The sequence below is a fragment of the Strix aluco genome, chromosome 15, assembly GCF_031877795.1.
Source record: "Strix aluco isolate bStrAlu1 chromosome 15, bStrAlu1.hap1, whole genome shotgun sequence".
NCBI lineage: Eukaryota > Metazoa > Chordata > Aves > Strigiformes > Strigidae > Strix > Strix aluco.
In genome coordinates, this window is record NC_133945.1 from 5,810,305 (window position 1) to 5,835,765 (window position 25,461).

At 53.2% G+C, this 25,461-nt stretch overlaps 4 protein-coding genes across 9 annotated transcripts; 2 read left to right on the forward strand and 2 right to left on the reverse strand.

The window, feature by feature from the left end:
- Positions 1–45: 45 nt before the first annotated feature.
- E4F1 (E4F transcription factor 1) lies at positions 46–9,378 on the reverse strand. 6 transcript variants are annotated; one of them, XM_074840432.1, is made up of 14 exons: positions 9,216–9,378; positions 8,622–8,773; positions 8,386–8,482; positions 7,780–7,985; positions 7,443–7,563; positions 7,030–7,182; positions 6,533–6,699; positions 5,762–5,986; positions 5,355–5,460; positions 4,621–4,838; positions 4,059–4,257; positions 2,702–2,862; positions 1,821–1,883; positions 46–1,159 (listed from the first exon to the last, which is right to left on the reverse strand). In XM_074840432.1, the coding sequence occupies exons 1-14, from the start codon at positions 9,370–9,372 to the stop codon at positions 812–814; spliced, it is 2,373 nt and encodes a 790-aa protein (XP_074696533.1). In that variant the 5' UTR covers positions 9,373–9,378; the 3' UTR covers positions 46–811. The 6 variants fall into 6 exon arrangements, with proteins under 6 accessions (XP_074696533.1, XP_074696531.1, XP_074696532.1 ...); XM_074840430.1 differs by having other exon boundaries at positions 5,762–5,989; XM_074840431.1 differs by having other exon boundaries at positions 8,386–8,485.
- Positions 9,379–9,887: 509 nt separating this feature from the next.
- On the forward strand, positions 9,888–13,256 carry PGP (phosphoglycolate phosphatase). The gene is made up of 2 exons (XM_074841044.1): positions 9,888–10,509; positions 10,976–13,256. Exons 1-2 carry the CDS (start codon positions 9,894–9,896, stop codon positions 11,299–11,301), a joined length of 942 nt encoding a protein of 313 aa, XP_074697145.1. The 5' UTR covers positions 9,888–9,893; the 3' UTR covers positions 11,302–13,256.
- Positions 13,257–14,442: 1,186 nt separating this feature from the next.
- On the forward strand, positions 14,443–20,033 carry BRICD5 (BRICHOS domain containing 5). Its single transcript, XM_074840370.1, has 7 exons — positions 14,443–14,542; positions 14,629–14,968; positions 15,850–16,291; positions 16,905–17,057; positions 17,813–17,920; positions 19,213–19,366; positions 19,837–20,033. Exons 1-7 carry the CDS (start codon positions 14,443–14,445, stop codon positions 19,929–19,931), a joined length of 1,392 nt encoding a protein of 463 aa, XP_074696471.1. The 3' UTR covers positions 19,932–20,033.
- Positions 20,034–20,103: 70 nt separating this feature from the next.
- MLST8 (MTOR associated protein, LST8 homolog) lies at positions 20,104–25,442 on the reverse strand. The gene is made up of 8 exons (XM_074841058.1): positions 25,135–25,442; positions 24,868–24,919; positions 24,617–24,779; positions 24,455–24,530; positions 22,231–22,383; positions 21,912–22,036; positions 21,338–21,501; positions 20,104–20,834 (listed from the first exon to the last, which is right to left on the reverse strand). Exons 1-8 carry the CDS (start codon positions 25,261–25,263, stop codon positions 20,716–20,718), a joined length of 981 nt encoding a protein of 326 aa, XP_074697159.1. The 5' UTR covers positions 25,264–25,442; the 3' UTR covers positions 20,104–20,715.
- Between the last annotated feature and the right edge of the window lie 19 nt (positions 25,443–25,461).

Below are 25,461 nucleotides of genomic sequence, written 5' to 3' on the forward strand. Positions count from 1 at the left end.
TTCTTCTGTTTGAGTGATAATAGAGCAGAAATTGGAAAAATATAGTTAAGAACTTTAAATAACTTTATTTTTTTAAAAATGTCTTTATTTACATGCCGAATCTGTACAATATGCAATTAAAAATCCATATATGGTTTTTAAAAAAAAAAAAAAAAATCATATACAATATGGCTTTACACACCAACAGACTAGCTCTCAGAGCAGCCTGCCTGGCATTGCAAGGGTACAACGATGCGTTTTTTCATAGACCAGTACGTAAGGCTACTTGTCCAGGATATAAAATAAAATAAAATACTGCAGTACCACGCCTCAGGAGGACTAAAGTAGTGAGGTTAAAGGCATGAAAGTTGTTGAGTGGTGGTGAATGCACACCAGAACTCCTTAGGTTTGGTTTTCTTGGTTTGTTTTAAATGCATATGATTAAGTTGTCTCTTACGAGACCCTACGTATTTGCTTTCTGAATCCTTTTGAACACCAGAACGCTACTGTCCTGTAGTCAGAGGTAAATGCTTCGCAAAGGATCTTCCTTTATTTGAGGCAGCTGTACAGAATACTGAGACTGTCAAATAGGGCCTGTCAGTCACTTCCACGATATAACCATGCGGAGGTTTTTAACTACTGTTATTTCCATTTTAAACAGAGAACATCTCAGGGCTGTAACCATCCTGTTAAGCCACTTATCTACAGAAGCATTCTCTCCCTTGCTCTCTGAACAATTATAATGGCAAACTTAGGGCTGATCAAATTCCCCAAACTGGGGAAAAAGAGTAAGTTTTACATTTAACACCCGCCACTCGCTGCATGCTGTTCATTACACAATCACAGTCTGGACCTCCACCTCCCCCTCCTGGGAGGCAATCACAAACTCTCCTGCATGTTCCATTATTTCGATGTCCTCGGATGCCACCATCGTCACCGTCGCTTCTTCCGTCTCGATGCTCCCCTCCGTCGTCAGCACCGCCCCTTCGCCGATGGCGGAAGCCAGCGTCATGGCCACCTGCTCCGTCAGGCTCTCGGGGGTGGCGATGGTGATGGTGTCTGCAGCGTCTGTGCTTACTTCAGAGTTCTCTGCCACGGTGACGTTCTGTACAATGATCTGGTGACCAGAGTTTGCTTGATTTACTATTTGTTGCACGACTTTCATAATGTGGCTGTCAACCTACATTTAGAGAAAAGAGGCCACGTTATTTCTTGGTGTATTGTACTCTTAGAAGTACAGTTATCACCACAAACAGTGCAGGACAGTACAACAAGCAGCATTTCACTCCAGTTTCCTCCAGCTGTTCACCAAAGTGCTCATGGCCCTGAGAACAGCAAAATCCTAGAACATGCCACACCTCGAGTCGCTGAAGACGTTTTTCCTGCAGGGTCTTCCTACAGAAAGTCAAACTACTGTTTATAGAAAACTCTTAGGGATGCACGCCCAGACATTTACACTGACGGAACGCAGTTCAGGAGCCCTGCCAGCCCCTGACTTCGCAGAAACCGTTATTTCTAGCATCCAGGAGTGCCCTAAAAGGATCATTTCCCCGAGACTGAAGTGTTATTGTACAGTTCTGCTCAGCTGGCAGCTGGGCCCTCGTGTACGAAGCCGTGCGAGTCACCAGCCACCATCGCTGCGAGGGTCTGGGCTTAACAGAGCTCAGCCAAACCCAGTATGACCAGGATTATGTTTTCAGACAGAGAGGTCTGCAAAACTACAGAAGTAGGTAAACTAATTATTTGAAGTTGGGTTTATTTACGCTGACTTTCAGACACTGAAAGTGATTCGTTTCATCTACAGCAAGTCCCCAAAACAGTAGTTTATGTGGCTGCTTTACCTCATGTCTTGTCCCCTCTATTATTTCAGTAGCTTCACTGGTCTCCATGTCTTCAGTAGCAGTCTTGAAAGACAAAATATGATGATTCCCTTTTTAGATTATTACAAAAAAATCTTTTATTACCAGGATATAAGACACTAAGATCTTTTACAAAAGTCTTTCTGTTCCCCCCATGATGCAGTAGCTACTCTAAAGACAACTCCTCCTTGAAATTCCCTCCAAACCCCATTATCAAGAGCTACTTAAAAGTAATGCAGAGTGCTCACAACTAACGGAAAGAGAACATCCTCTCTCAGCAGGATTCAGCCAACTGGCAGATTTTTCTCCTATTGGAGAAAAACTGTGGCAGCACTAAAGGGGCTCAATAAATGAACTGTGTTATTCTGCACAGATGAGTACTGGCTCTTTGTCACGAAGGGGGAGAAAGCAAAATGCGTTAATTCATTGCTTTTGGCAGCCACAGCCAGTTAAAACAACAGAGATTATTTCAGACCAAGTAAGCTACATTGAAATACAGGAGAAGAGAGTAGGCACAAGTTGAGGGAAAGCTGAAGCAAGTTTGGGAGGACACAAAATCTGGTACAGCCAGAAGTTCTCAGTCTCAGCCTTCTGATGAACGCCTGTCAGTCTTCTCTGCATTCTCATTTTCCTGCCTACGTTACATGCAGGACTTAGAAGGGTGGTGAAGTAAACTCCAGGTGCTCTCCTGAACAACATTAATCCTCCTTATTCCTAGGGTCGTGCAGACAGGGGTAGCATTGGCTAGATCCTATTGTACCTTCTCCCAAAAGCCAAAATGAGGAACATGCACAACTGCAGTTTTTACTGACAAAATACAGTGCTAAGTTCAGAAGGAGGTGGCTGCTCACCCCACGCCTTACCTCAATGATGTATTCCTGAGTGTCCGCCACCACTGAAGAAAACTCAACCAAAACAGTGTGAGGATCTTCAGAAATGACTGTTGCAGCTAAGTTGTCAGCTGACTGACTTTCCTCAGACACCATCACTTCTTCCACCTCTTTCAAAGCAAGGAGGCAGCCACCTGAATGGTATTCCAAAAATGCCAGAAAAATAGTATTTTTCATAACCATCTTAAATATAGGAGTACCTGGAAAATACTACACAGCACAAACGAGACCCCTTTAACCCCTCTAACAAGTGGCCAATGGTCAGACAACAGTCATCCTACCATGACAGGCCAAGTAATGGCCTAGAAAAGGCCCACGTGACACCAGACCACAGAACTGAGCCTGGAGCAGAGCAACCATCCAGGGCAATTTCAAAAAACACACAAGATGCATAAAGCCAGACGGAATTTCAAAAGCCGTATGTGAAGAACATACAGTAAGATTTCTGGTGTATTTTAAGTCACGTATCTTTTCTGCTTATGCGTTACACTTCAGTATCTACCTAGGAAACTTTTTTCCTCCAGTAAACTTGTATTTTCTTTACAATCTAATCACCATTACTACGCTGAAGAAGTTTGAAGATCCGTGCTTAGAAGCTAAAGGAACAGCAGGTCCAGTGCAACTAATCCTATCAAAAAAGATTATCTGGGAGAACGTAACTCTACATTTCCCTTCCAGAACAGCCACACTTTGTGCTTTTAGAGGACATCATAAAACTCCAAAATTAGTACAAATTTAATGCCAAGAAAAAACAAGTGGCAAGTTTAACCATAACAATAGGTGCCACATCGTAAGTTTTACGGTTCTCTTGCCTCCTTCCTCAACACAGAAATCAAGCGTGCTCTGGCATTACTTTGTGAAAATGTTGATTTTCTCCCTCTTTGTGTATAGCCTTGGAACAGAACCACTTCACAGTTCGGGGCGGACTCTTGTACAGTTTAGGGTCTGTCTTCCCTGCTTAGGGCAGAGACCACTTAAGCCAGAGAGCCTGCAGCACTCCTGCAGTCAGATTCTTAATGCAAATTCTGCTTTGGTTATCTTTTCTCTTCATTTAGTCAATCTAGATTTTATATTGGAACTGTTTTATGGCTGTTCCTTCAGCATCATTTTTGGTCAGAAAGATCACAATAGAAATAATCATTAATGTAGGTGAAAAAAAATGTAACACATCTCCCAGTGCAACTGAGATGCAGATAAACAAGTGGCCTGGGATGAAGCTCGTTAGACCCACTCTGAAAAATCATTACCATTCAGCCAAAAAGCAGCTTGTCCAAACCCAATCCTAGAACCGCCCCCCTCACCCCAACGCAGACAAGCTCTCCCACCTCACCTTTGGTTTTTAAGTGCCTGTTGAGAGTGCCGTGCTCTGCAAAGCCTCGCCCGCACTTGTAGCACTTAAAAGGCTTTTCCCCGGTGTGATGGCGGATGTGGCGGACCAGGGAGCCCTTTTCCCGGAAGCCCCGGCTGCAGTACTGACAGACGTAAGGCTTATCCTCTAAATGCGTCCGGAAATGAACTTGCTGGGCATTCTGTACGGAGAGAAAAGGGCAGCTAGAGGAAACGGCAAACTCAGGCAAGCAGGATTGTAGCTTCCAGGGTAGAAGTCAACATCTTTGAGGACTTGTTCTCACGTAAGACATAATAAAGACTTGGTTTTATTATTATTATGTAATTTTTTCCACACAGGAAGGAACAGTTTCTTCACAAATGTGAAGGTTTTACGTCTGTCCCTCTTTTTTCCACTAAAACAAAAGCTCCTTCTGGAGCTTCAGATCACATAAGAGGCAGGTGAGCTGGCATTTATTCTCTCAGGAGCAAAGCCTCCTAACTTCTCCCAAACCCTGGCTCTGGAAAGGAGAATCTGAAGGCAAACCTGTTGTGAGGGAGGATACCTTTGTCTTGTAGCGCTTGCCACACTTGGGACAGGAGTACGGCCGCTCATCAGAATGCACTCTTCGATGCCCCTTCACGTGTGCAATGGTCTTGTAGAGCTTGCCACACTCTCCGCAGCGGAAACGCCGTTCGTTCACGTGCACTTCTTGATGCTTTTTTAGCAGATAGCCCTTTGTGAACTCCTTGCCACACTCCTCACACTTAAAAGGCTTGTAATCTAGAGAGGGAGGGAGAACGCATGGTTGATACTTACTCCTGCTGGTTGTCCTGCATCTACTGCATGTTGTAATAAAATTCTTCCAAAAAAATAACCCAGGGAAGGAGGGAAATCGTATTTTCAACTGCGTGTATGGGCTTTGTCTCATTCATAAGTGAATTTTGCTCAAATGTTGCTCATACAGCCTTTGGTGCCCTTCAGGCAGCAGTTCCAGCCTATCAACCTGCGATGCCTCGCTAACCTATTTACTGGCCTCCACGCAATTCTGCTTTCAAGGATACAGTGCAGGCCCTGAAACACAGAAACTTTTTTTTCCAAAATACACTTCTTTTACCCTCTATTCTAGAGCTCAACCAAAGTCATCCCTTTCATATCAGTGTGTTAAGCATCCGTTGATTTTGCGTGGCTAACGGCCATGTAAAGGCAAGGAATTTGGAACAAAGCAAGCTGTACTATGCTTAAGGTCACAGCAAGACACAGCGCATTTGGACAACAGCATAAGTGGTAGAACTTTACCTAAATGACCTTTGATGTGTGTTTCAAGGGAAGTAGCTTCACTGAAGGCTTCGTTACAGTGAGGGCAGATGTAACTTTTGTACCCATTTGTTCTTTCTGCATCCGTCTATTGGAAAGAAAATGGTACAACGTAAATATTTTTGTACTAGTGTGTACAGTAAGTATCACTAACCAAATTCCCAATTAAATACTCCAGCTTTGACAAGAAAGAGATCTGTATTGTTAACAGGAGAGAGCACACATGTGTGCTAACGCTACACTTAAAGCATATGTGAAAAAAATACCACACAAAGACCCAGGCGCAGAGAGAGATGCGCTGAGGACAACATGCAGGGTGGTGGGGCTAACAGTGCTGTCCACAAGTGCAGGCAAGGAAAAATTAATCTGTTTATGGAATACAAACATACAGACTCCACTTGTTCCACTTCAATACACTGTTCCCCACACGGCTCCTCCTCTGCTTTCACCACTTCATTTTCTAGTTCTTCTGCGGCAGCTCCAGCAGGCTCATCTGGCTTCTGCATTTCCTCCACAGCGACTCTCTCTATCACAATACCTGAGTTCCTCATGGCCTGCCTCAGCAGATTCTCACTGTTCACTTCCCCCTCACAAGGCAGCTCCTCAGGATGCGGCTGCTGAAGGGATAAACAGTCCAGTAATTAGCACAGAAAATACAGAGTTAGCCCCTTTTTTTACGACAACGTTGCAACGACAGTCATTCTTTCTTGTCTAAGTTGTGATAGAGTTGTCTAAGCTGTGATACAGGGTTAAGAGATCAACAAGGGAATGATCTTGGACAGCGGGGAGGAAGAGGAGGTGAATCTGTACTCTGAAAACACACAGTCCAAAGGATGATAAGCCTTTGCTCCTAGCACAGAGTCTCAGAGCCAGGAATGGTCAACAAAAACACCCTCTCACCTTCTGTATTGTGGTGGTGAACCCGCCGCATCCCCCTTTATTCTACACACAGGCTGCCAAGCTCAGCAGCAGCAGATGGCCACACAAGGCCAGAGTTTGCCTTCTGTGTTCTCAGATGAAAAAGAAGCTAATTAACCATTTACTTCCACCACACAGATTTATTCCCAGCCCCTAACACAATTCTGTTCATGAGGTGAAATACTTCAAAACACTTCTTTGCATAAAACACACAAAGGGTATTGAAGAGAAATGACACTCACGTCTTGGTCCAGGGATTTTGCATCTACAACAGGAAGTTCCTGCATTTGGACGTGAACTTCATGAAGAACGTTGCCTTTTGCATCTGTCACGAGATGAATGACAGGGGAGGTCTCGATGGATTCACTCGCTATCGATGAAACGGTGTCTGTGTTTGAACTGCAGGATCCTTCAAGAAAAACATCACAATGAATCACTTGGCGTACTGCCACCCCTCATCACCTGCTGGGCCCTACACAAGATGTATCTTAGGATACGAGGTGCCCATTAAAGCCATCTTTGAACCAGATTCTCCAACACTTCACAGCCAACGCCTGGCTACATGCGCTTCAGGTTAATAGTTTAGCTCTATAAATTACTTTTTTTCCTCTATAAAAAACATAAACTGAATACCACAGGAATATTTTTTTTTCATAACTGAGAAAGAATTTATAGTTCAAGTGCCGGGAGCATGCTTGGTCTCATCAGATTCAAGGCAGGCACTGATGGCATCACTGACCTGTCGGCAAATCATCTTTATTGACAACTATTTCTTTGTTCATGTTGAAGCGAATTTTTTCAGTGCAGGGTGTCAGAGATTTCAGGTGCCGAGTCAAAGCTCCCGATTCCCGGAAGCTTTTCCCACATTTCTTGCATTTGTAAGGTCTTTCATCTGGAAATGACAAGAACGAAAACAACGATATTAAACTAACCACTGCCAGCAATAGCTCGATGCAGCTTTCTACAGCGAGCTGCCTGTGCTCAGCCCAGAACCACACGCTGCCTCCCAGCACCCCAAACACCGGGGAGCTCAGCAGGCTCAGCTCAGCAGAAGACAGAAAACAGCAAGAACCTCCAGTGGAAGGTAAGCTGGATAACCACAGACAGCACACTGCAGCAACGAGGAACTCTTATTTTGGAGAACTGTCTTACCAGTGTGACGCCGATGGTGTCGAATCAGAGACCCTTTTGTCCTGAAGGAAGTTCCACAGAGTTTACATTCATAGTCCTTTCTGCTGCTGTGAGTGATCATGTGAGCTTTGAGGATGCTTGCCTACGGAAAGAATTTCATTTTAAAAGATGTTCCAAATGGTTAAGGATTTTACACGGCAACTGAAAAGAACAACAATGCTCCTTCTGAAAGCAGAACTTTCCTTCTGAAAGCGTAGCGTGCAGTAGAGAAGAGCATTGTTATAGAGTCTTGAGAGGTCTTAATTAACAGCTAGACTAAATAACTCACTAAGCCAAGCATGGTAGAAGTGATACTTACTGTTTTAAATGTCTTCTGGCATAATTCACATACATATCGCCCTTCCTTGTTAACCAGCAGCTTAACCTTTATCAGCTCTGTGGAAATATCCTGCTCCTGATCATCAGGATTGCCTTGCTCTTCACTAACTTCCCCATCAATGTGACCGTTTGGGTTTTCAAAAACGTGGTCTCCTGCAACAATGACTTCTTTGATGTGCCCACTACCTGGGGAAAGGATAGGAAGACAGTTATGTTCTTTACAGAAAAGAGCTTTAGACAGCTACATCAATTTACTGTTTCAGCAGTAGGAAGGAGAAACAGGTACTTTAAACCTGGAACATGGGTCTTTGCAAAGTTCTCATGATCGCAGCATAAATATTAAAACGGACACTTCTGGAATGGAATGTTAAATCTAATTTGTGTTAACGCGGACAGAATTGCAAAGCTGGCCTAAGGATGCCTCTCGCACACCTCTGAGGTAACGCTCAGGCCCAAGTCCCCGTGCTCAGTAACACCGAGGTGTCACGTACCCAAATACAACACAAATCCAACAGAATCGGACACCGGACGAGTAAACAAGTTCCTAACCCAGCAGGGGTATAAAGGCAAGCGTCTTGGAGCTCACCTACTATAGCAGATGCGTTGCTGATTTCCTCTGCTATTGAAGATGCTTCAACAACTATATGAGCAACAGTTATCGACTCCTCGACAGAAGGAACGACCTGCTGTGACAGATAACATTTTAGCAGAAAAGTCTTATTACCTTTAAAAACATTGTATTCTGTTCTCTCCCCTCCAACCCAACAGACCGTTGCATCCTAATTATTTTCAGCCACGGCTTGAGGAGAAACCTGCTGTCACCTTTTGTACTTCTTGGTTGAGGAGACCTGCTGATGCAGCAGCAAGAGCTTCTGGAGCTCGCTGGCAGACCTTTTGTAATTTGTGTTGCACAAATTCTTCCAAGGAGGTGAACTCCGACTGGCAGCGACCGCACTTATGCACGTCATCTTCATCTACAATTTAAAAGTCAGTCATCGGTTTGGGAAAATGCGGCACCTATTAACGAGCAGCGTTTACACCGAAAACTTTTGTTCTGTTTGTCCCGAGGAGCTCCTGAGCCCGGAGAGAAGGGACCCGGGGGCGGGGGGTTGCCGAAGGGTCTTTTCGCGGTTTCTAGAGCGGAGAGGGGCGATTCTCCCCCCCACCGGCCAGGCCCCGGGGCTCCGCTCTCGCAGCCCGGAGGAGTGACGGGGCGCAGAGACCCCGGGGCCAGCCGCCTCCCCGACCCCCGCTGACAGAACCGGCACAGCCAGGACCCCCCTCACCCCGCGCCAAGCGCCGCAAGGGCCGGTTCCCCCCGGCCGGGCCCCGTCACCCCCCGCCCCAGGCCTCGCTTTCCCCTCGGCTCCGGCCGGGGCCCTGTCGCGGCGGCACCGCCCGCCCCGCGCCCGGTACCTTCCTCGCTGAAGGGCGCCGGGAGGCTGAGGAAGGCGGCGGGAGCGGCGGGCGGCGCGGCGGGGCCGGAGCCCGCCACCGCCGCCCCCTCCCGCTCCTCGGCCGCGGCTGCCGTAAGCCCCGCCGGCCCCGCGCTCGTTGCCATCGCGGCCTCCATGTCGCAACGAGCCGCACCGCCAAGATGGCGGCTTTACGGCTGTGTCGTCATAACAACGGGCCGCGTGCCGCCCGACGGGCCGCCGCTGAGGGCTTCGGCGGGGAACGGAGCCGCGCGCGGCCGGGGCGGCGTCGCTGCCCGGTGCCCGGCCCCCGCGCCCCCCACCCCCTGGTGACCTCTGACCCCCGTGCCCAGGCAGACCGGAGCCTAACGAGTTACCTAACGAGCCCCCGGGGCGGCTGGATGGCCCAATGGGTCGCGGAGCGCCTGGGGTGACCGCGCGCTCCTGGCCAATGGCAGCGCGCGGGGGGGCGGGCCGGTGAGGCGGACGGCCAATGAGAGTGGAGCGAGCCGGCCGCCATCGGTGGCTCTGTGCGGAAGGGCGGGAGAGGGCGCCGGGCGCCGGGTCCCGGCGGGGTGGGCGGGGCCGCCGCCGCCCAATGGGGACGCTGGCCGGGCGCGGCGCGACCAATGGGGGCGGCCGGGGGGCGGGCGCACGGCTGAGGAGCGGCGGGGCGGCCATGGCGGGCAGCGGGTCGCGGCGGTGCCGGCGGCTGGAGGTCGAAGCGGCCCGCGCCGTGCTGGGCTCCGCCGACACGCTGCTCTTCGACTGCGACGGCGTGCTGTGGCGGGGCGAGGCGGCGGTGGGCGGCGCGGCGGCGGCGCTGGGCCGGCTGGCGGCGGCGGGCAAACGCCTCTGCTACGTGACTAACAACAGCAGCCGGACGCGTGCGGCCTACACTGAGAAGCTGCAGCGGTTGGGCTTCCCGCCCGCCGAGCCCCGCCACGTCTTCGGCTCGGCCTACTGCGCCGCCCGCTACCTCCGCCAGGCCCTGCCGCTCGGCGCCGCCGCCTACGTGCTGGGCAGCCCCGCGCTCGCCGCCGAGCTGGAGGCCGTCGGCGTCCCGCACCTGGGGCCCGGCCCCGCCGCCCTGCCCGGCCCCACGCCCGCCGACTGGGCCCAGGCGCCGCTCGACCCCGCCGTACGCGCCGTCCTCGTCGGTTTCGACGAGCACTTCAGCTACGCTAAGCTGTGCCAGGCCCTGCGCTACCTCCTGCGCGGCGGCCCCGACTGCCTCCTCGTCGGTACCAACCGCGACCACCGCCTCCCGCTCGAGGGCGGCGCCGCCATCCCCGGTGCGCGGGGTGGGGTGCGGAGGTGGGGACCGGGGGGCGACCGGGCGCCTCGCCTGCCGCCCGACGGGGGCAGGGAGGTGATCCCGGCTCGTTCAGAGCCGCCCGTGGCGAGTTCCCGGGCTCTGGGGGCGACTGGGCTCAGCCTTGCATCTCGGTGAGGCAGCCTGAGCGTCCTGGAGCTTGGGCTTCCCCTCCTCACTGCACCCCCGATCTTTCAGGGAGAATCCTTGCTAATCCTTTACTCGGGGGATTAGCAGTTCTTTTCTGACCTCGATGTGTGACGGTATTTAGCCCCCCTGGCAGGTTTTATGCACCACCTCTCTTGGGATCGACCTGTTCCTCTGCCTGTCCTGTCTATAAAGCTGAGGTGTTGTGTTACCACAGCACCGTGTGGTTTTGTAGCAGCTTGCGTGAACGCCAAGAGTCTTCCACAGTCTCTAATCCATGTTTTCTGGTCTCTTTCTAGGGACTGGCTGCCTGGTAAAAGCGGTGGAGACAGCAGCCCAGCGCGAGGCATTCATCGTAGGAAAGCCCAACCGGTACATGTTTGATTGCGTGGTGAGCGAATTCGGCATCGATCCCGCTCGTACCATCATGGTGGGAGATCGGCTGGACACAGACATCCTCATGGGCAACACTTGCGGCCTCACCACCCTGCTGACGCTCACCGGGGTCACCACGCTGGATGAAGTGAAGGGGCACCAGGAGAGCGACTGTCCTGCCAGGCAGAGCCTGGTTCCCGATTTCTACGTCGATAGCATAGCTGACCTCCTCCCAGCTCTGGGGGATTAATATAGTGAAATGCTTGCGGCCTCCGCAGCGGTACCCTGAGGAGGGCCCCTGTTAATCACCTTGTGACAGTAACGTGCTCACTAGGATACCACCCGGAGTTAGCAACCCTTAGCTTTTTAACCTTCCTGTCCTCTTGATATGATTTTGTTTACATCTCGGTCTTTAAATGCACTTTGAAACGAAGAGGGCATTACGGTGTCACCCAAGTCTTAGGGGCTTGGGGCTTTTTTTTTTTTAACTTATAAGCCACACCCTCTATCCAAATGTTTGTGATACTTGATGTCACATTGTCCTCTAGACTGAGTTGAGGAAAGTAGAGCTGGTTGATCTGAGGAAAAGAACCCAACATCTTGCGGCGTGTCCCCGCCTGGGCAGATGTGGCTCAGTCTGGTTTATTCAGGGAAATGACTCTTGGAGTGTGTAGTAACTTAGCGGCTGTGTTTGGAAACGCTTGTGGTGGCTGGCAAAATTAGCATTTAGCCTTTGCTTTTTTTTTTTTTTTTCTGGATGGGGTCCTGCTTAGCAGCGCAGCCCGCTGCGAGCGTGACGTCAGGTCACAGAAACTGAAATCCGTCTCCTTTATTTGATCGATACAAATTGCACTTGTGATGCAGGTTAGGTTGATTCCACTCACAAAATACAAACAGTGTCTTCTGTATACTGTATTTGTCCAGGCGTTGGATGTATGTGTAAAGTACATGTACATACAAGAATTACCCTAATCCTAAATATATATCAGAATATATTTAAATTATAGATTTAAGCATAGTATATGATAATATATCTTGTTTCCCAGAAGGGAGGATAAGAGGAATGTACTTCACTGATGACAGTAGATTTAATTGTAAGGTTTTGCATTTGGTAATGCAGAAGGTCAGTAACCACACAGGACTGTCCCTCACTGTTGCTGCTTCCCAGAAATAACGGGATCGATTAGTGCCGAGTTAGTTCTTGTACTTCCCTCAGCATCAGAGTAGCCACTTGCCTTGGCTGTAGCTGCAGAATCTGCACTGACGCTCAGTCTGCAGGGGATGGGTGTAGTACGGCTCTAGTACAGCTTCCCACTGAAATAATCCCGTGGGAGCGCTGGCTGTGTGACGGTGGCACGTGCTTCCTTTCAATATCTGAGGTCAATCTCTTTGGCGTGTGCCTGGCGTGGGGGCCTGGCACTGGCTGCTTGCTCAGGTGACGACTTCGTTTTGATCTTTGGGTGGGTTTGGGTGGCGCACGGCTCAGGCTCCAGGGTAGATTTTTATGCTGGCTGAATTGAAGGCCACAGTCGAAAGCTTTTGCGTTACAGAATTAAGTGAAAAATTATATATGCAAATAATATGCTTCTGTTCCATAGATTCCAGTATTGGCAGTTAAATTTAACCACTGGCCTGCCTCCATCTCCCAGTGCTCAGCAGAATAGCTCTAGCAGTGTGGCGATGTCGTTTCCTTCCACTCGGACACTCGGAACCAGTAGACTCACCACCGTGTTTGTACAGCAATAACCACGCAGTTCCTGCTGCCTTTGGGTGTTACCAGAATATTCGCTGATCTTGTGCAAGGGGGGTTGTTTGTACCTCGGAGCTTGGAGGCTGTGGTTGTGTAAAGTCACAGAGAAATGCTCACAGGTAGAACTTTTACTTTGGGTAATGTGGAAACGGACGTTATGGATTTACTGCAGCTAGGGTCTGACTTAACGATGTGTTCTTCGATTCGGTTCCCCTCTGTGGTGCTTATCACTTCAGAATAACGTCAAGTAAAGTAGTAAACGCCGGGAGAGGTGTCCGGCCTCGTCCAGGCAGCTGTCCCTGCCGAGTGCTGTTCGCTGGGTGGGGGAACCGTTACCTCGATTCACGGATGCTGAAATGTACTGGTGAAGGTGTCAATCGTGCTTCAAAACTCTGTATCAACTTCCAGATGGTTTTTAAGCCACTACTTGAATTCACATTAAACTCACAAACCTACTTTCCCCTGGCGTTGTCTTATTTTGTAGTCTCTGTGAGCTTCGCTGCGGCTGTGCTGTGGAATTTCTGGGAGTTAGGGGAGCGGTTTGTGTTTATTGTCTTTACTCCTCGCGTGTAGTATCGGGGAAAGAAATCCAAACCCTGGAGTATCTTGGGTTCAGGTGCCTGGAGCTGCGCAGGGCTCTTCACGTGGGCTGGGGTTTGCTTTTAGAGTACAGCACAGAGCAGAGTGAATAATTCTTTCATGAACAAGGTTTTATAGAGGGTTTTGCTTCATTCCTGTGCCTTAGATTAGGCAAGGCATGTGTTTTCTTAAAGAAAGAAAGCATCTGCTGTGCGGCTGTTAAAATCCCTGTGGGGAGAACACCCTGCCTGCGGGCTACAGCTTCTTTTTCACATTTCTTGTGCTAAGAAGCAACCAGCTAGCTGCCCCGCTGCAGGGTGCGCTGCCTCTTCTCGCTCCCATCGCTTTGCAGAAGCAGAGCTGGTGGTTTGACCGTCCCCATTCCCACCAGAGTCTCGTGTTCTCAGTTCCGCTGTTCTGCGGGAGTGACGGTGATGGTTGACTCTGGCTGGGCACAGAGTTTGAGTTCGCGTCCCACCGAAGCAGCGTGCCAGAATGAGATGGTGATTACTGAAATCACTTGGTTTTGACTTCGAGGGATTGCTAGTGCCTCCATGATGAGGAGCTCTGGGAGGAGCTGCCCTCTTGGCTGAGTTTGATCAGCCCTGGGCTGTGATAGGAAAATGTCAAAAAGCTGCGTTTTCCCTCGATAGATACCACGTGAAGGAATTCAGTGGAGCTTTTCCTTGCCTCTGTTCAGTTGGTTACATCTGGCTAGCAAACAGAAACCCAAAGCTCTCACGGGGGCTCCTGCGCTGCTCGGGAAAACTGCAGTCTGGAGACCTGGGAACGCTGTTCCCCGCGGGGGGTTTCTCACCCCAGGCTGTCCTGTCGGCACGAGGGGTTGTGGCGACGGAGATCCTGTTCCCCGGGGGCTGAAGGCAGTGAGGTCTGTGTGGAACACAAAAACTGTGCAGCGAGAGTGCGCGGGGCAGCAGCCTGCAGGATAAACAGTTGGCTGCAGCCCACGGAGCTCCGGCAGCACGGAGTTTGTGTTGAAATGGAGAAATAACCGATGACAAGGGCAGGCTGGCCACTTCCCTCTATCCATTGTGCCTCTTAATGAGACTTACCCACTCTCGCTCGCGGCGCCTGCCAGCTCGGAGGGCCGGCACAAAGCCCCCGATTGTCGCCCACCCGCCTGCTGCAGCCAGCGTGCAAGGTGAGCGGGGCGAGCGGGTTTCCGCGCTGACGGCATCGCTCGGCAGCCCTGGGCTCTGCCCCCCCCTCCCCTTCTCCTCTGCCCAGGTGGCAGCTCTAGGGTTTCACCCTCCCCGGAGGGCCGAGCCGAGGAGCTCCTGGCTGGGAAGCCCTTTGGCCGCGTGGTTACGTTTCGCGGACGCGCGTTTAGGTTTCCCAGGCGCACCTGGAGCCGGGGATCATGTCCAGTGCGTGCGCTGGCCCGAGGCAGAGCGGCCGGAGCGAGGTCCTCGACTGAAGGGGAGGATGGAGGGTGGGAACGGTGCCGGCGCTGCCCCCCCTGCAGTGAGTATCCCTGGTCTCCCCCCTTGCTGTCACAGTCCCCGCTCTCCACTTGCTCGATTCCTCTTCCGAAGGGGCTGAGCTGCTGCCACTCCGGTAGATCCCGGTAAGATTTTGCTCATCCCCAAGCTCAGCACCCGCAGTTCAGCCCTGTGGGAGGCAGCGGCGGGATCTCCTGAGCACCCACACTTACGCAGCAGAAACTCACCCTGAGCAGGGCAGGGTGGTCGGGGCAGAGGTGCGGAAGAACCTTGGGGCGCGTGTGTGCCCCTGAACCATGGCCTGCGAGGGGCAGGAGTCCCTGGGTTTCTTTATCTGCACCTTTCCCACCCGAGGGAATTCCATCAGCTATTGAAAACCTGCCCGTTGCTGTAGGGCTTGGGCTCTGTTGCATTTGAATTGATAAGATTTCAGCTATGTGCAGTTTTGACTTTCTTAAGACTCGCTGCTTTTCTGGTGGAATATATCTGGAATTTACGTATTACAGAAGAAAATCAGTAACAGAGCCTGAGGCTTGGAGAGCCCGTTCCTTGTGCGGCTGTAGCAGATCTGACCATGGGCATTGATTGAATTTCTCTACGTGCTTCAGAGGATTGAGAAACAGATTATTTTTTTAAGTGTGGGCTGTACAGTTGAGATTACCGAAAGCACATTCTGCTTTGCAAAAATAATTTGATCTGCCATTAAGTTAAATTTAATTGTTTCAGTATAAGACTTGAAGTAAATTTGAATAGAGCCATTGTTTCAATATAAGAATTAAAGTAAATTTGAATAGAGCCACTAGAAGTGCCACATGACTGCCAAGCTGTTTTGCTTCAAGTAACAGCTTGGTCTGCATGAAGAACAGCTTATCAAGAAAATAAAATACAACCAGATATACGGAGGGGCAAGGAAGCAGGATCACTCCGCACAGGGTCTGTTTTGAATGCTGATGGTTCTCCTGGGGATATCTGCTATAAACCAAAATAATTTAATTTGCTGCTAAAGCGCAGCAGCAGCCCATTTGTGGAAGGTTTCCAGCTCCAGCCCTTCCTCGGTGGGTTTGCAGCATTTGCTGCTTCCCCGCCCGCAGGAGGAAAGAGCTGGTTACCGGGATGTCAGATCTGGAACTTCAGCACTGTGGGATAAAAGCGACGTTATTCCACAGCTGCTGCGATGTTTTGGGGCTCAAAACATCTCAACCCCCAGCCGTTCACACGGTGATTTGTGTCATGAGCGGGAAGTGCGTTTTCTGGCAAGGAAAAGTAGCCGGCAGATTTTAACTCCTGTTCTTTCCTCCCCTTGCCTTGGCTCCCAGGGCAGGAGGGCCGCAGGACACCTCCCAGCTCCTTCCAGGACGTTCTGGATCGTCTTGTCCGTTGCCGTGTTTTTCGCAGTTGTTGGCATCGGCGTTGTGGGGGTTCTCAGCTTCTCCCCCAGCTCTGCCCAGGTAAGGGATCCCCATCCGGCAGGAAGCTGCCTCCTGCCTGCAGCCCCGATTTGTGTCAGAACCACTTGCCGGGAGGGATGAACAGGCTGAGATCAGGCTGGTTCCCGTCCCTGGCAGACGCAGGCAGCCTGCAGGCAGAAGGGCAGGAAAGTGCCGGCAGCGCTGCAGGCAGCGAGCTGAGCAGCAGCTGTCCTACCCCTGCAACGCGCCTGCCAGGAACCGTTGCTTAAATTAGAGGAACCTCAGCTCATCGTTTGTAAATGGAGCCACAAGCTGGTGCTTTGCTGAGCTGGCACGTTCCAACACGTGACCGTGGCCTCTGGGGCAAGCGGGGGGCTGTGGCCCTTCCCTCCAGCACCCCGCTGCCCAGCAGGATGGGTGCCTTTGGCGTGAGGGGCACCGGCACCTCTCCCCCAGGCCTGTGTGATGGAGAGCGGTCTGCTTCACAGATCAGCTCCCCTCCCTCGGGTCAGAGCTTCTCTCCTTTGCTAAATAATTCAAGATGAGCGGCAGGGACCAGCAAAGGGGCCGGGTGGGGAGTCAGTGGGGGGATGCTGCGTGCAGACACCAAACAGCTGATGGTTGGTGCTGCCCTCCCTCTCTTTGTGCCCAGGCTGGCTCGCAGCTCGTCCGGCTAACGCTCCAGGGCCAGCAAGACCCGCTGAGGAATCAGACGGCCTTGGTGGACAAGTCCAGGAGCACTGTGACCTACTATGTAACCTCGCAGAGCAACCACAGCGCTGTGGTGCTGTATGACAGCAGGAACGTAAGTGTGTTGGGATAATTCCCTGCCTCGTTTAGTGTGGAAGTGAACAGAGGAGCCTAGGCTGCTGAGATTACTGTGTTCAGTTTTGGGCCCCTCACTCCAAAAAGGCCATTGAATGACTCGAGCGTGTCCAGAGAAGGGCAACGGAGCTGGTGCAGGGTCTGGAGCACAGGTCTGATGGGGAGCGGCTGGGGGAACTGGGGGGGTTTAGTCTGGAGAAGAGGAGGCTGAGGGGAGACCTCATGGCCCTCTACAACCCCTGAAAGGAGGGTGCAGAGAGGGGGGATGAGTCTCTTGAACCAAGGAACAAGCACCAGGACAAGAGGGAATGGCCTCAAGCTGCGCCAGGGCAGGGTCAGACTGGCTCTTAGGAAGGATTTCTTTGCAGAAGGGGTTGTTGGGCGTTGGAATGGGCTGCCCAGGGCAGGGGGGGAGTCCCCATCCCTGGAGGGGTTGAAGAGTCGGGTTGAGCCAGCGCTGAGGGATCTGGTGGAGTTGGGAACGGTCAGGGTGAGGTTAATGGTTGGACTGGAGGATCTTCAAGAGCTTTTCCAACCGAGATGATTCTGTGAGAGAAGAGCTGCTGGGGTGGGACCAGGAGGTGTAGACCAGGAAAATTATCAACCAGTTACTGTTTGGTGCCTCTCTCTGCATTTTTAGTTAGGAAAGATAATGCAGGGCAAAAAAAATATCAATTTCTGGGGCCATGGGCACATGCTGCTGCCCACTCTCACAGGGCACGATTTGTCTCACAGGGCTACGTGTGCTACAAGCCCGTGGAGCAGCGCGCATGCTACCTGCGGAGGATGGACCACTGGGACCTGCAGACCCTGCAGACATCCCTCAACACATCTGAGCAGAGGGTGAGCAGCTGCTGTGGCTGCTCCCGGGGGCAACTGAGCGCACGGGGGCGATGAGTTGGGCTTTGCGCCAAGTCCTGGCTCACTGAAGGCCCTTTCCTGTGTGGATTTGTGTTTGCAGGGGTGACTTTTTAACAGCAGCATGGCTGAATGAGGGCACGGGGGCTCTCCCAGTAGGGGGGTGGCAGTGGCAGCCCCCTGTTCTGTGCAATTCCCTGCTCAGGGGGCGCTGGGTTGGTGTCTCTGCCTTGCAGCGCTGGGCTCAGCGTGTGAGCTGTGAGCAACAGCTCCCGGTTTTATCGATATCCTCTCTTCTGTGAGAAACGGCAGAGTTGCAGGTCGGGGAAGGGGGTTGTGTCCCACAGAGGTGAATAGCAAGGCTCTCGCAGGACCTGCTCCCACTGGATTCTGTTACCTGCTCAAAAATCTGGGGAACAAAAAACAAAGGGGGTTTGTTAGCAATTCACAGGGAGGACGGTTGAAGTAAATCATGTATACGGACCCTCTGAACAAAATGTTAATGGATGCGTGGGCTGGGGGCAGATTCTGTTTCAAGAAGACAGAAGGCCCCATTTTTTTGTGCCCCTGCCATCTGCTCTCTGTTTCCTCGGAGGCTCCTGGGGGCTCCTTGTCTCTCACCTGTTGCTCCCACCCAGCTGGGAAGCAATGGGCAGGGTTTAACCCGGAGGGGTGTAGGAGCACAGCACCCATAGGAGCAGAGAGAAAAAAAGCATCTGCCAGGCTTGGAGGCTCCTTAATGGGGGAGTTGGTGGTGCTGGGACTGCCAGCAGCCCACCTGGCCACCAAAGAGGACCTGGCATTGAGGAGCTGCAGCTCCACATCCTGTCCCGGTCAGGATGGGGCTGTAGGAGGTTGATCTGCCTCACGCCCGGTGGGGGCTCTGCTGCCGCGCGTGGAGTGGGGACAGGGCTGCTGTGGGTCACCACAGCTGTGATGCAGCCGGAGCCCGGGGGTAGCGGCAGCGCTGGGCAGGCAGGCGCGGGTCGGAGCGATGCTCCTCCACCTGAGGACAAAGCAGCCCAGTGAGGGGCCCGGGAGGAACCGCATCCCCCGAGCTGCGGGGCTGGCTGGGGGCTGCGGGCTGGCCCCACTCCGGCCTCAGCCCTGGCAGCCCGGCTGCTCCTGGGTGGCTGCTCTGGCCAGGGCGAGCGTCCCAGCAGCCCGGTGGGGACTGGGCCGTGTCGGGAGAAACCTTGGGTGCTCCTTGGGTGCCCTGCGAGCGGGTCTGAGGGGCAAAGTGGCTTGGGAGGAATTAACAGGGACGTTTCTTTCAGGCCGATGAGCTGCTACGTCAGAATAACCAGACCAAGTACTACCGGGAGTTCATGGGCATTTTGGCAGGGGAACAGGTGGACCCCAAAAGCCTGGGGGAGGCTGTCCAGGCCCTGTGTGAGCAGACATCCATCTTCTGGGTCAGGAGAGGGGAGGGTAAGTTGTCCCACACATCCCTTTGCAGAAGAGGGAAGCACGATTGTTTCTAGTACCTCTACAAGGAGCAGGCTCTGCTGTGTAAAAGCTGATGCATGTCCTGGGATGGGCTACCATGGCCCGGGATGGGAACAGGTGACCTCTAGTTCAGAATCAAACCATTGTTCAGCGATCAGGGAGCACTGGCTCGTACCCACAACCCGCAGAGAATGTTGGTGCTGGCGGAGAAAGGCCCCACACCCCCTTCCCCGGGCACAGCCTGCTTGCACAGCACAGCTACAACACAGAGCAGCCCCCCGCACCGCTGTTGGCAAACGCAGCCTGCCAAGCTCATTCTGTTCTGTCTAACTCCTGCTTTAATGAGAAAGGTCATTCCCTGAGGCTTTCCGCTTGTTCAGCTCCCCAGGGACTCATATCTGTGACTGCAAAAGTGTTTCTCTCACCCTGCTCCTGTCCTTGCTCATTTGCAGGTCCGGGGAAGCAGCGGCTGATCTACCTTTGCATTGACATCTGCTTCCCAAGCAACATTTGTGTGTCTATCTGCTTCTATTACCTCCCCGAGTAAGTCCTGCAGCCACGGATGCCCTCTCGCTGCTCTACATACTTGAACTGGATTCCTGAAAAGCCTCTGATTTCAACAAGGAAGGTAACATCTACAATATCCCCCCAAAGCTTCCTGCTGATGTCATGCTGCAGTTCAGGAGAGTTTAGAACAATAACAGGACTCTGCTCAGCACTGTCAGTACAGACACTTTATTTGCTGCTGTGCTCCAGGGCTGCAGCTTGTACGTAGGTATTAGGAGATCCAGGCCTAGAGGAGTCACGGGGAGTAGTTTTATGGTACATGCCCTGTTCAACACGAGGTTATTACATCTGTTGTGGGTGGTTGGCTCTACAGGAGCGCAGCTCTCCAAGTCTGAAACACACTTTGAATAAAGGGATTGCAAAACAAGAAAACAGTTGCCTTTCCTCTCTTTGCTCAGCCTCTTCCATCATTTAGAAAGGCTGATATTTATTTTTTTTTCCCCGCTTTGGGGTACAAGAACATCACAAAGCTGTGATGCCACAGGGATTCCTCCACCTGAACCGTACCCAGGTCCCCGCAGCGGGACCGTGCCTCCCCCTCCTGTTCCCTTTTGTCCCGGCACTCTCCCGCCGCGGCCATGTGTGCTGCGGTGATGATCTGCTGGGAGCTGGAGCCTGCTCTGACCCAGCTCCCAGAGACCGAGCCCCCTCCATCACAGGAGGGGCCGGTTACAAGCGTGTGTCCCGGGCTGCGGGGAGGGTGTTCGCCGCTGTAGGACAAGGCAACACAAGCAGAGGGGTCCTCTCCCTCCGGCGCGTGAGCGTTATCCCAGCACGCTGTCGTTGAAAGCCAGGCAGACGACTGCTTTCTGATGGCCACTGTACTCCCTCTTGATCTCTCCCGTCTCCACGCACCAAAGTCTGGCCAGGTTATCAGAGGAGGCTGGAACAGAAAGCAAAAAGAGAAGTGGGATATATGGCATTAACCTTTACACTTTTTTTTTATTACAAGACTTTTCCTTCATTGAACACAGTTGTTAGTGCTGTCGATGACAGGTAAGGGAGCTGCGCACAGCAAGAAGCTTAGTGCATTTCTGTGTTAGGTGAGGTTTTAATTATTTCGGTGAGAAGTTACTGTGGAAACGACCACACGTTCTGAAGGGACCATTACGCCAGGTACTGCAACAGCGTTTCTACCAGATGAAATGAACTGCACACACGGAGATCATCCCTCCAGCTTAAACAGATGCTCCCTTAAGCACAGGCAAAACACTGAGGGGATTTAGGTGTTGTGGGTGCGAGGCTGGGGGCTCTCTCCTCACATGCATGAGGGTTTGGCAACGTCCCAGCTAGAGGAAGGGGTAATTCCTGTGCTAGCGCCGGGCCCTGCCACTAACAATCCAAATCCAGTGGCAGGCCAAGGGCAGGAGCGCAGCGGTGCCTCACCTGTGACTATATACTGAGAGTCCCCAGAGAAGGCGCAGTCCCACATCCAGCCCCGAGACGTTTCCCCTGGGTTATTGCTCTTAATGCTCAGCTCTGTCATCAGAGAGAAGTTTGAAGTCCTCCAGATCTTACAGGTCTGATCGGCAGAACATGTAGCCAGGAGCCTGCAAAGAGACATGCGAGGGCAACCTTATTAGCCACACGGTATGTTCGAGGGCCTCTCGTTAACGTGGGCCTGGAACAGTAACAACCTGGAGACCTGTGTTTGCTGTAATCTGATTTCTTGACATGTAAATCATCTGCTTTATGAGATTTGAGCCGGACAGACTTGGTGAAGGAACACACCAAGCTCACCACTTTGTTCCCGGAGATCAATTCAACCCCGGCTGTGAGAACAGCTCGTGGCTGCAAAGCCAGCCGAGATCAGGGAGCACGAGGCCACCACCGGCAGCCCGGGCCCAGCGTGTCCCCTGCTCCTCCCCGGGGGCCCTGCAGGGCAGCGTGGAGCCAACATCAGCCAACTGGCCTCTGCCAGCCCGCGAAGGAGGGAGGCGAGGGACTGCCACACACTCACGTGGAGTCGGGGCTGAACTTGCACTGAAGGGCGTAGCGGTTGTGTGCAGGGATCTTGGTCTTGGGGATCAGCTGCGTCACCTCCTCGCCGATGCCGCCCGTCAGGTTCCACACGTAGCAATTTCCCTACGGTGAGACGGAGCGTTGTGGATCTGTGGCTGGGCTGGTGGTCACTCACCCAAAAGCAGCCCGGAATTTCCACATCCAGCCACAGCAAAAAGCTGCAGGTGAAGCTGGTATGTGCAGAGCCCCTGCCCCGGGGAGGCAGAGCTCCGGAGCACTGTAAATCCCACCCCACGTGCGAGGCCGTCGGAGCTCACCGAGCTGTTAACAGCTGCCATGTAACTGGCATCGGGGTCAATGTGAACCGAGTTCACCGAAACTTCGGGCTCTGGAATCAGCTGCTCGTTGTGGTCGGTCTTCAGGTCCCAGATGTGAATAGCACCGCTCTGATCGCCCACAATTAGCTCAGCCTGCAAGAAAACCAGCAGCCTCGTCTCTCCAAGGAGAACCCCACAAGCAGCAGCCTCAAGCCGATGTCTGTGTAGCACCACGGGGACCTTTGCTCTGGTTTGAAGCATCAGGGTCCTGTTCTGCCTAATTACTCCCCAGCATGGGGCTGTTCCAGAGCTCCAGCAGCCTGCTGACTGCCCCTGCGCGCTGAGAGCAGAGGACGAGTCTCACGTTACACTCTGCAGAAAGGCTGTTTACCTTTACAGAAGTGTTTGCTAATTTTATAAACCCCAGAGCAGACAGCGGCTGCCTGATTTCCAGAACCGTTGCACAGCTACAGCTCCAAACAACATCCACAGAAGCCAAATGATTTTCAGCACGTCTGAGAAGCAGGCATTAAGATGCAAGTTGGCCAGTGAACAACCGAAGCACTCAAGAGTGTACAGATACCTGAAAAACACAAGCCTAAATGGGCTTTTCTCTCTCTCTCTCCCCTTCTCAAGGGAAGGACAAGAGCCAGCTGAAGGGCAGGAGTTCTGGCTCTGATCCCGTGCTCAGAGCAGAAGACAATGCTGGCGGCTCTCCACTAAACCCACAGCTTTTATCGACAGTCTTGCGCTGTCCATAATTTTAGCAGAATCCCTAGAGGAGATCAGGTCATCGGGTGCAGCTAATCCTGTACCTGTGAGCAAAGGCTTGTTTCTGAGGAAGACAATCATTGCTCGATATATTTAGCTGACTGCACAGCGCAGAAGCATCTTCTGGCCGCCTCGATCCTTGGTCCCCTCTTAGCAGGTTTAAGTGCAATTGCTAAAGCCGTCACGGCTTTACCCAGGCTGTGAGAAATGTCTCTCAGATAACTGGATCAGCATCACTGTAGCAGGGAAAGGCAGAGTGATGAAGCCATCCGAATAAATGCTGCCACCTTTGGAGTAATTAACTGCGTTCTGCTCACAAACTAACACTTCTCCTGCACCTCGGCAGCATCTTGGTTAGTGATTATTTCACATGTAAGATCTATGTGCAATAATAATACTTGTTTTAACGTAATGCATTCTCACAGCACCGGCACTACAGGAGCATCAGCAGTCAAGTCTGATCCAAATCACTGATCTCAAATCTGGCCTGAAATTCCAAACTTTCAGAACCTTTTCAAAATGAAACCTTTGCAAAATGAAATGCAAAGAAACATTCCTCTTACTCAGCTTTTTTAGGAAGGTTTGCAGCGCCACGCCTGCAGCGCTGAGCACGCAGCAGACCGGACGGGTTATTAACGCTGCACTGATACGTATTGATTTTCACCTCTAACGCACCGCGCTCCCTTTCCGCCTCGCTTCCCGTTTATCAACAGCTCCTGAACCGACTGGTGAATCTTGAGCACATCTGACCAAAGTCCTGAACGTAACGGGGGCCACAGGCCCTGAGATGCTTTTTCCTGGCAGCGGTGCCGCTCCCAAGCTCCCCAGTCCGCCCTGTGCCACCAGTTCCACTCCCATCACACCCCCTTAGTTACGTTCACGGGGCAGCTGGCCCCAAAGGGGCGTTTCCTCCCGTGGGCTGAGGGGCCCACCGCAGCCGCTGCGCCGTCTCTTTGCAACAGCCACCAGGTAATTAGCACAAACGTGAAACGAGCTCCTCGGCAGACAGAACCCCGGGCTGTGGCAGAGCTGACGGCCGCAGCATGAGCCTGCTCGGGGCGGGGGGCTTTGCTCCACCGCACAACGCAGCGTTGGCTTTCCCGGGGCAGACGGAGGGACTGCACGTCTGTCGTGCCGGCTCCCGTGTCACGTGGGCCTTGTTCCCACACCAAAAAGCCCAAAGATTTTGGGTGTTCCCACCCAAAGCTCCCAGCACCAGCAGCTCGGCGAGGGAGCTGGTGGAGGGGCAGCCAGGGTGAGGGAAACCGGCTGCTGCTCGTCCAGCGATGCCACCAAGAGCTCGCGGGTCTGTGCCACCAGGAAGGCCACCCTCCCCAGCCAGCCCCCTACTTTTTTGCTGTGTCTGCTACTATAAAACTCCGCAGCCCCTCAGGTTTACCCGGAGGAGCCACAGCGAAGCATGAGCTGGGAAAGCGTGGGAGCCGGCGCTCACCTGGTTGGGGTGCAGGCAGACACAGTTAATGGGAGCGTTCACCTGGAAAATCCGCTGACACTGGAGGTTACGAGACCTGCAACAAAACGGTGAGGAAGGATTTAAGAGGTTCCAGCGCCTCTGGGGTGCTGCCGGAGGGGGGGAACTGCCGCCTCTGCCCACCTCAGGTCCCAGATCCTGGCCATGCAGTCCTCCCCCCCCGTGTACATCCACCGCCCGTCCTCGTGGAAGCCCACGGAGGTGATGTTCTTGCTCACGCCGTCGTAGTTAATGACGGGGTTGGGGTTGTTGGAGTTGAGGTCGTACATGCGGATGTGCTGGTAGCCTGCAGAAACAACCGGGCAGGGGGTGACCGACGTCCCTCCGCCCGTGCCCGGTACCGCCCGGGGCAGGGGGAGGCCGGGCGGCCTCACCTGCGGCTGCGATCATGCTGCGGTCCGGTGTGATCTCCAGGGCGTTCACCTGCTGCAGGCGCCCGTTAAGGTCGGTAAGAAACAGCAACCGGGACCCACCCGGTGACACCGAGTTACCGGTGGCGGTGGGGCGACCCCCCCCGCCCCCCCCCCCCGCCCCCCCCCCCCCCCCCCCCCGCCCCCCCCCCCCGCCCCCCCCCCCCCCCCCCCCGCCCCCCCCCCCCCCCCCCCCCCCCCCCCCAGGCCCGGGGCGGCGGTGAAGGATACGGAGTCCTGGTGCTGGACGGTGCGGGTGCAAATACCGCTGTGCGCCTGCCAGAACCGCACCGTGTGGTCGTAACCGGCCGTGGCCAGGATCACCGGGTCGCTGCCCACCGTGCCCTGCGCGGCGTTCATCCTCCTGCCGCCGGGGACCGTTCAGGCCCCGCCGCCACCCGGTCCCCACTGCCGCACCCCGCTCACGCGTGGGTCCGCGCCTGCCGCGACACGGGGGAGCTCGGAGACCGACACACGCACCCCCCCCCGCTCCCTCCCGGTGCCGGTAGCCGGTAGCCGGTAGCCGGTAGCCGGGACCGGCGCGGAACCCGCCCAGGG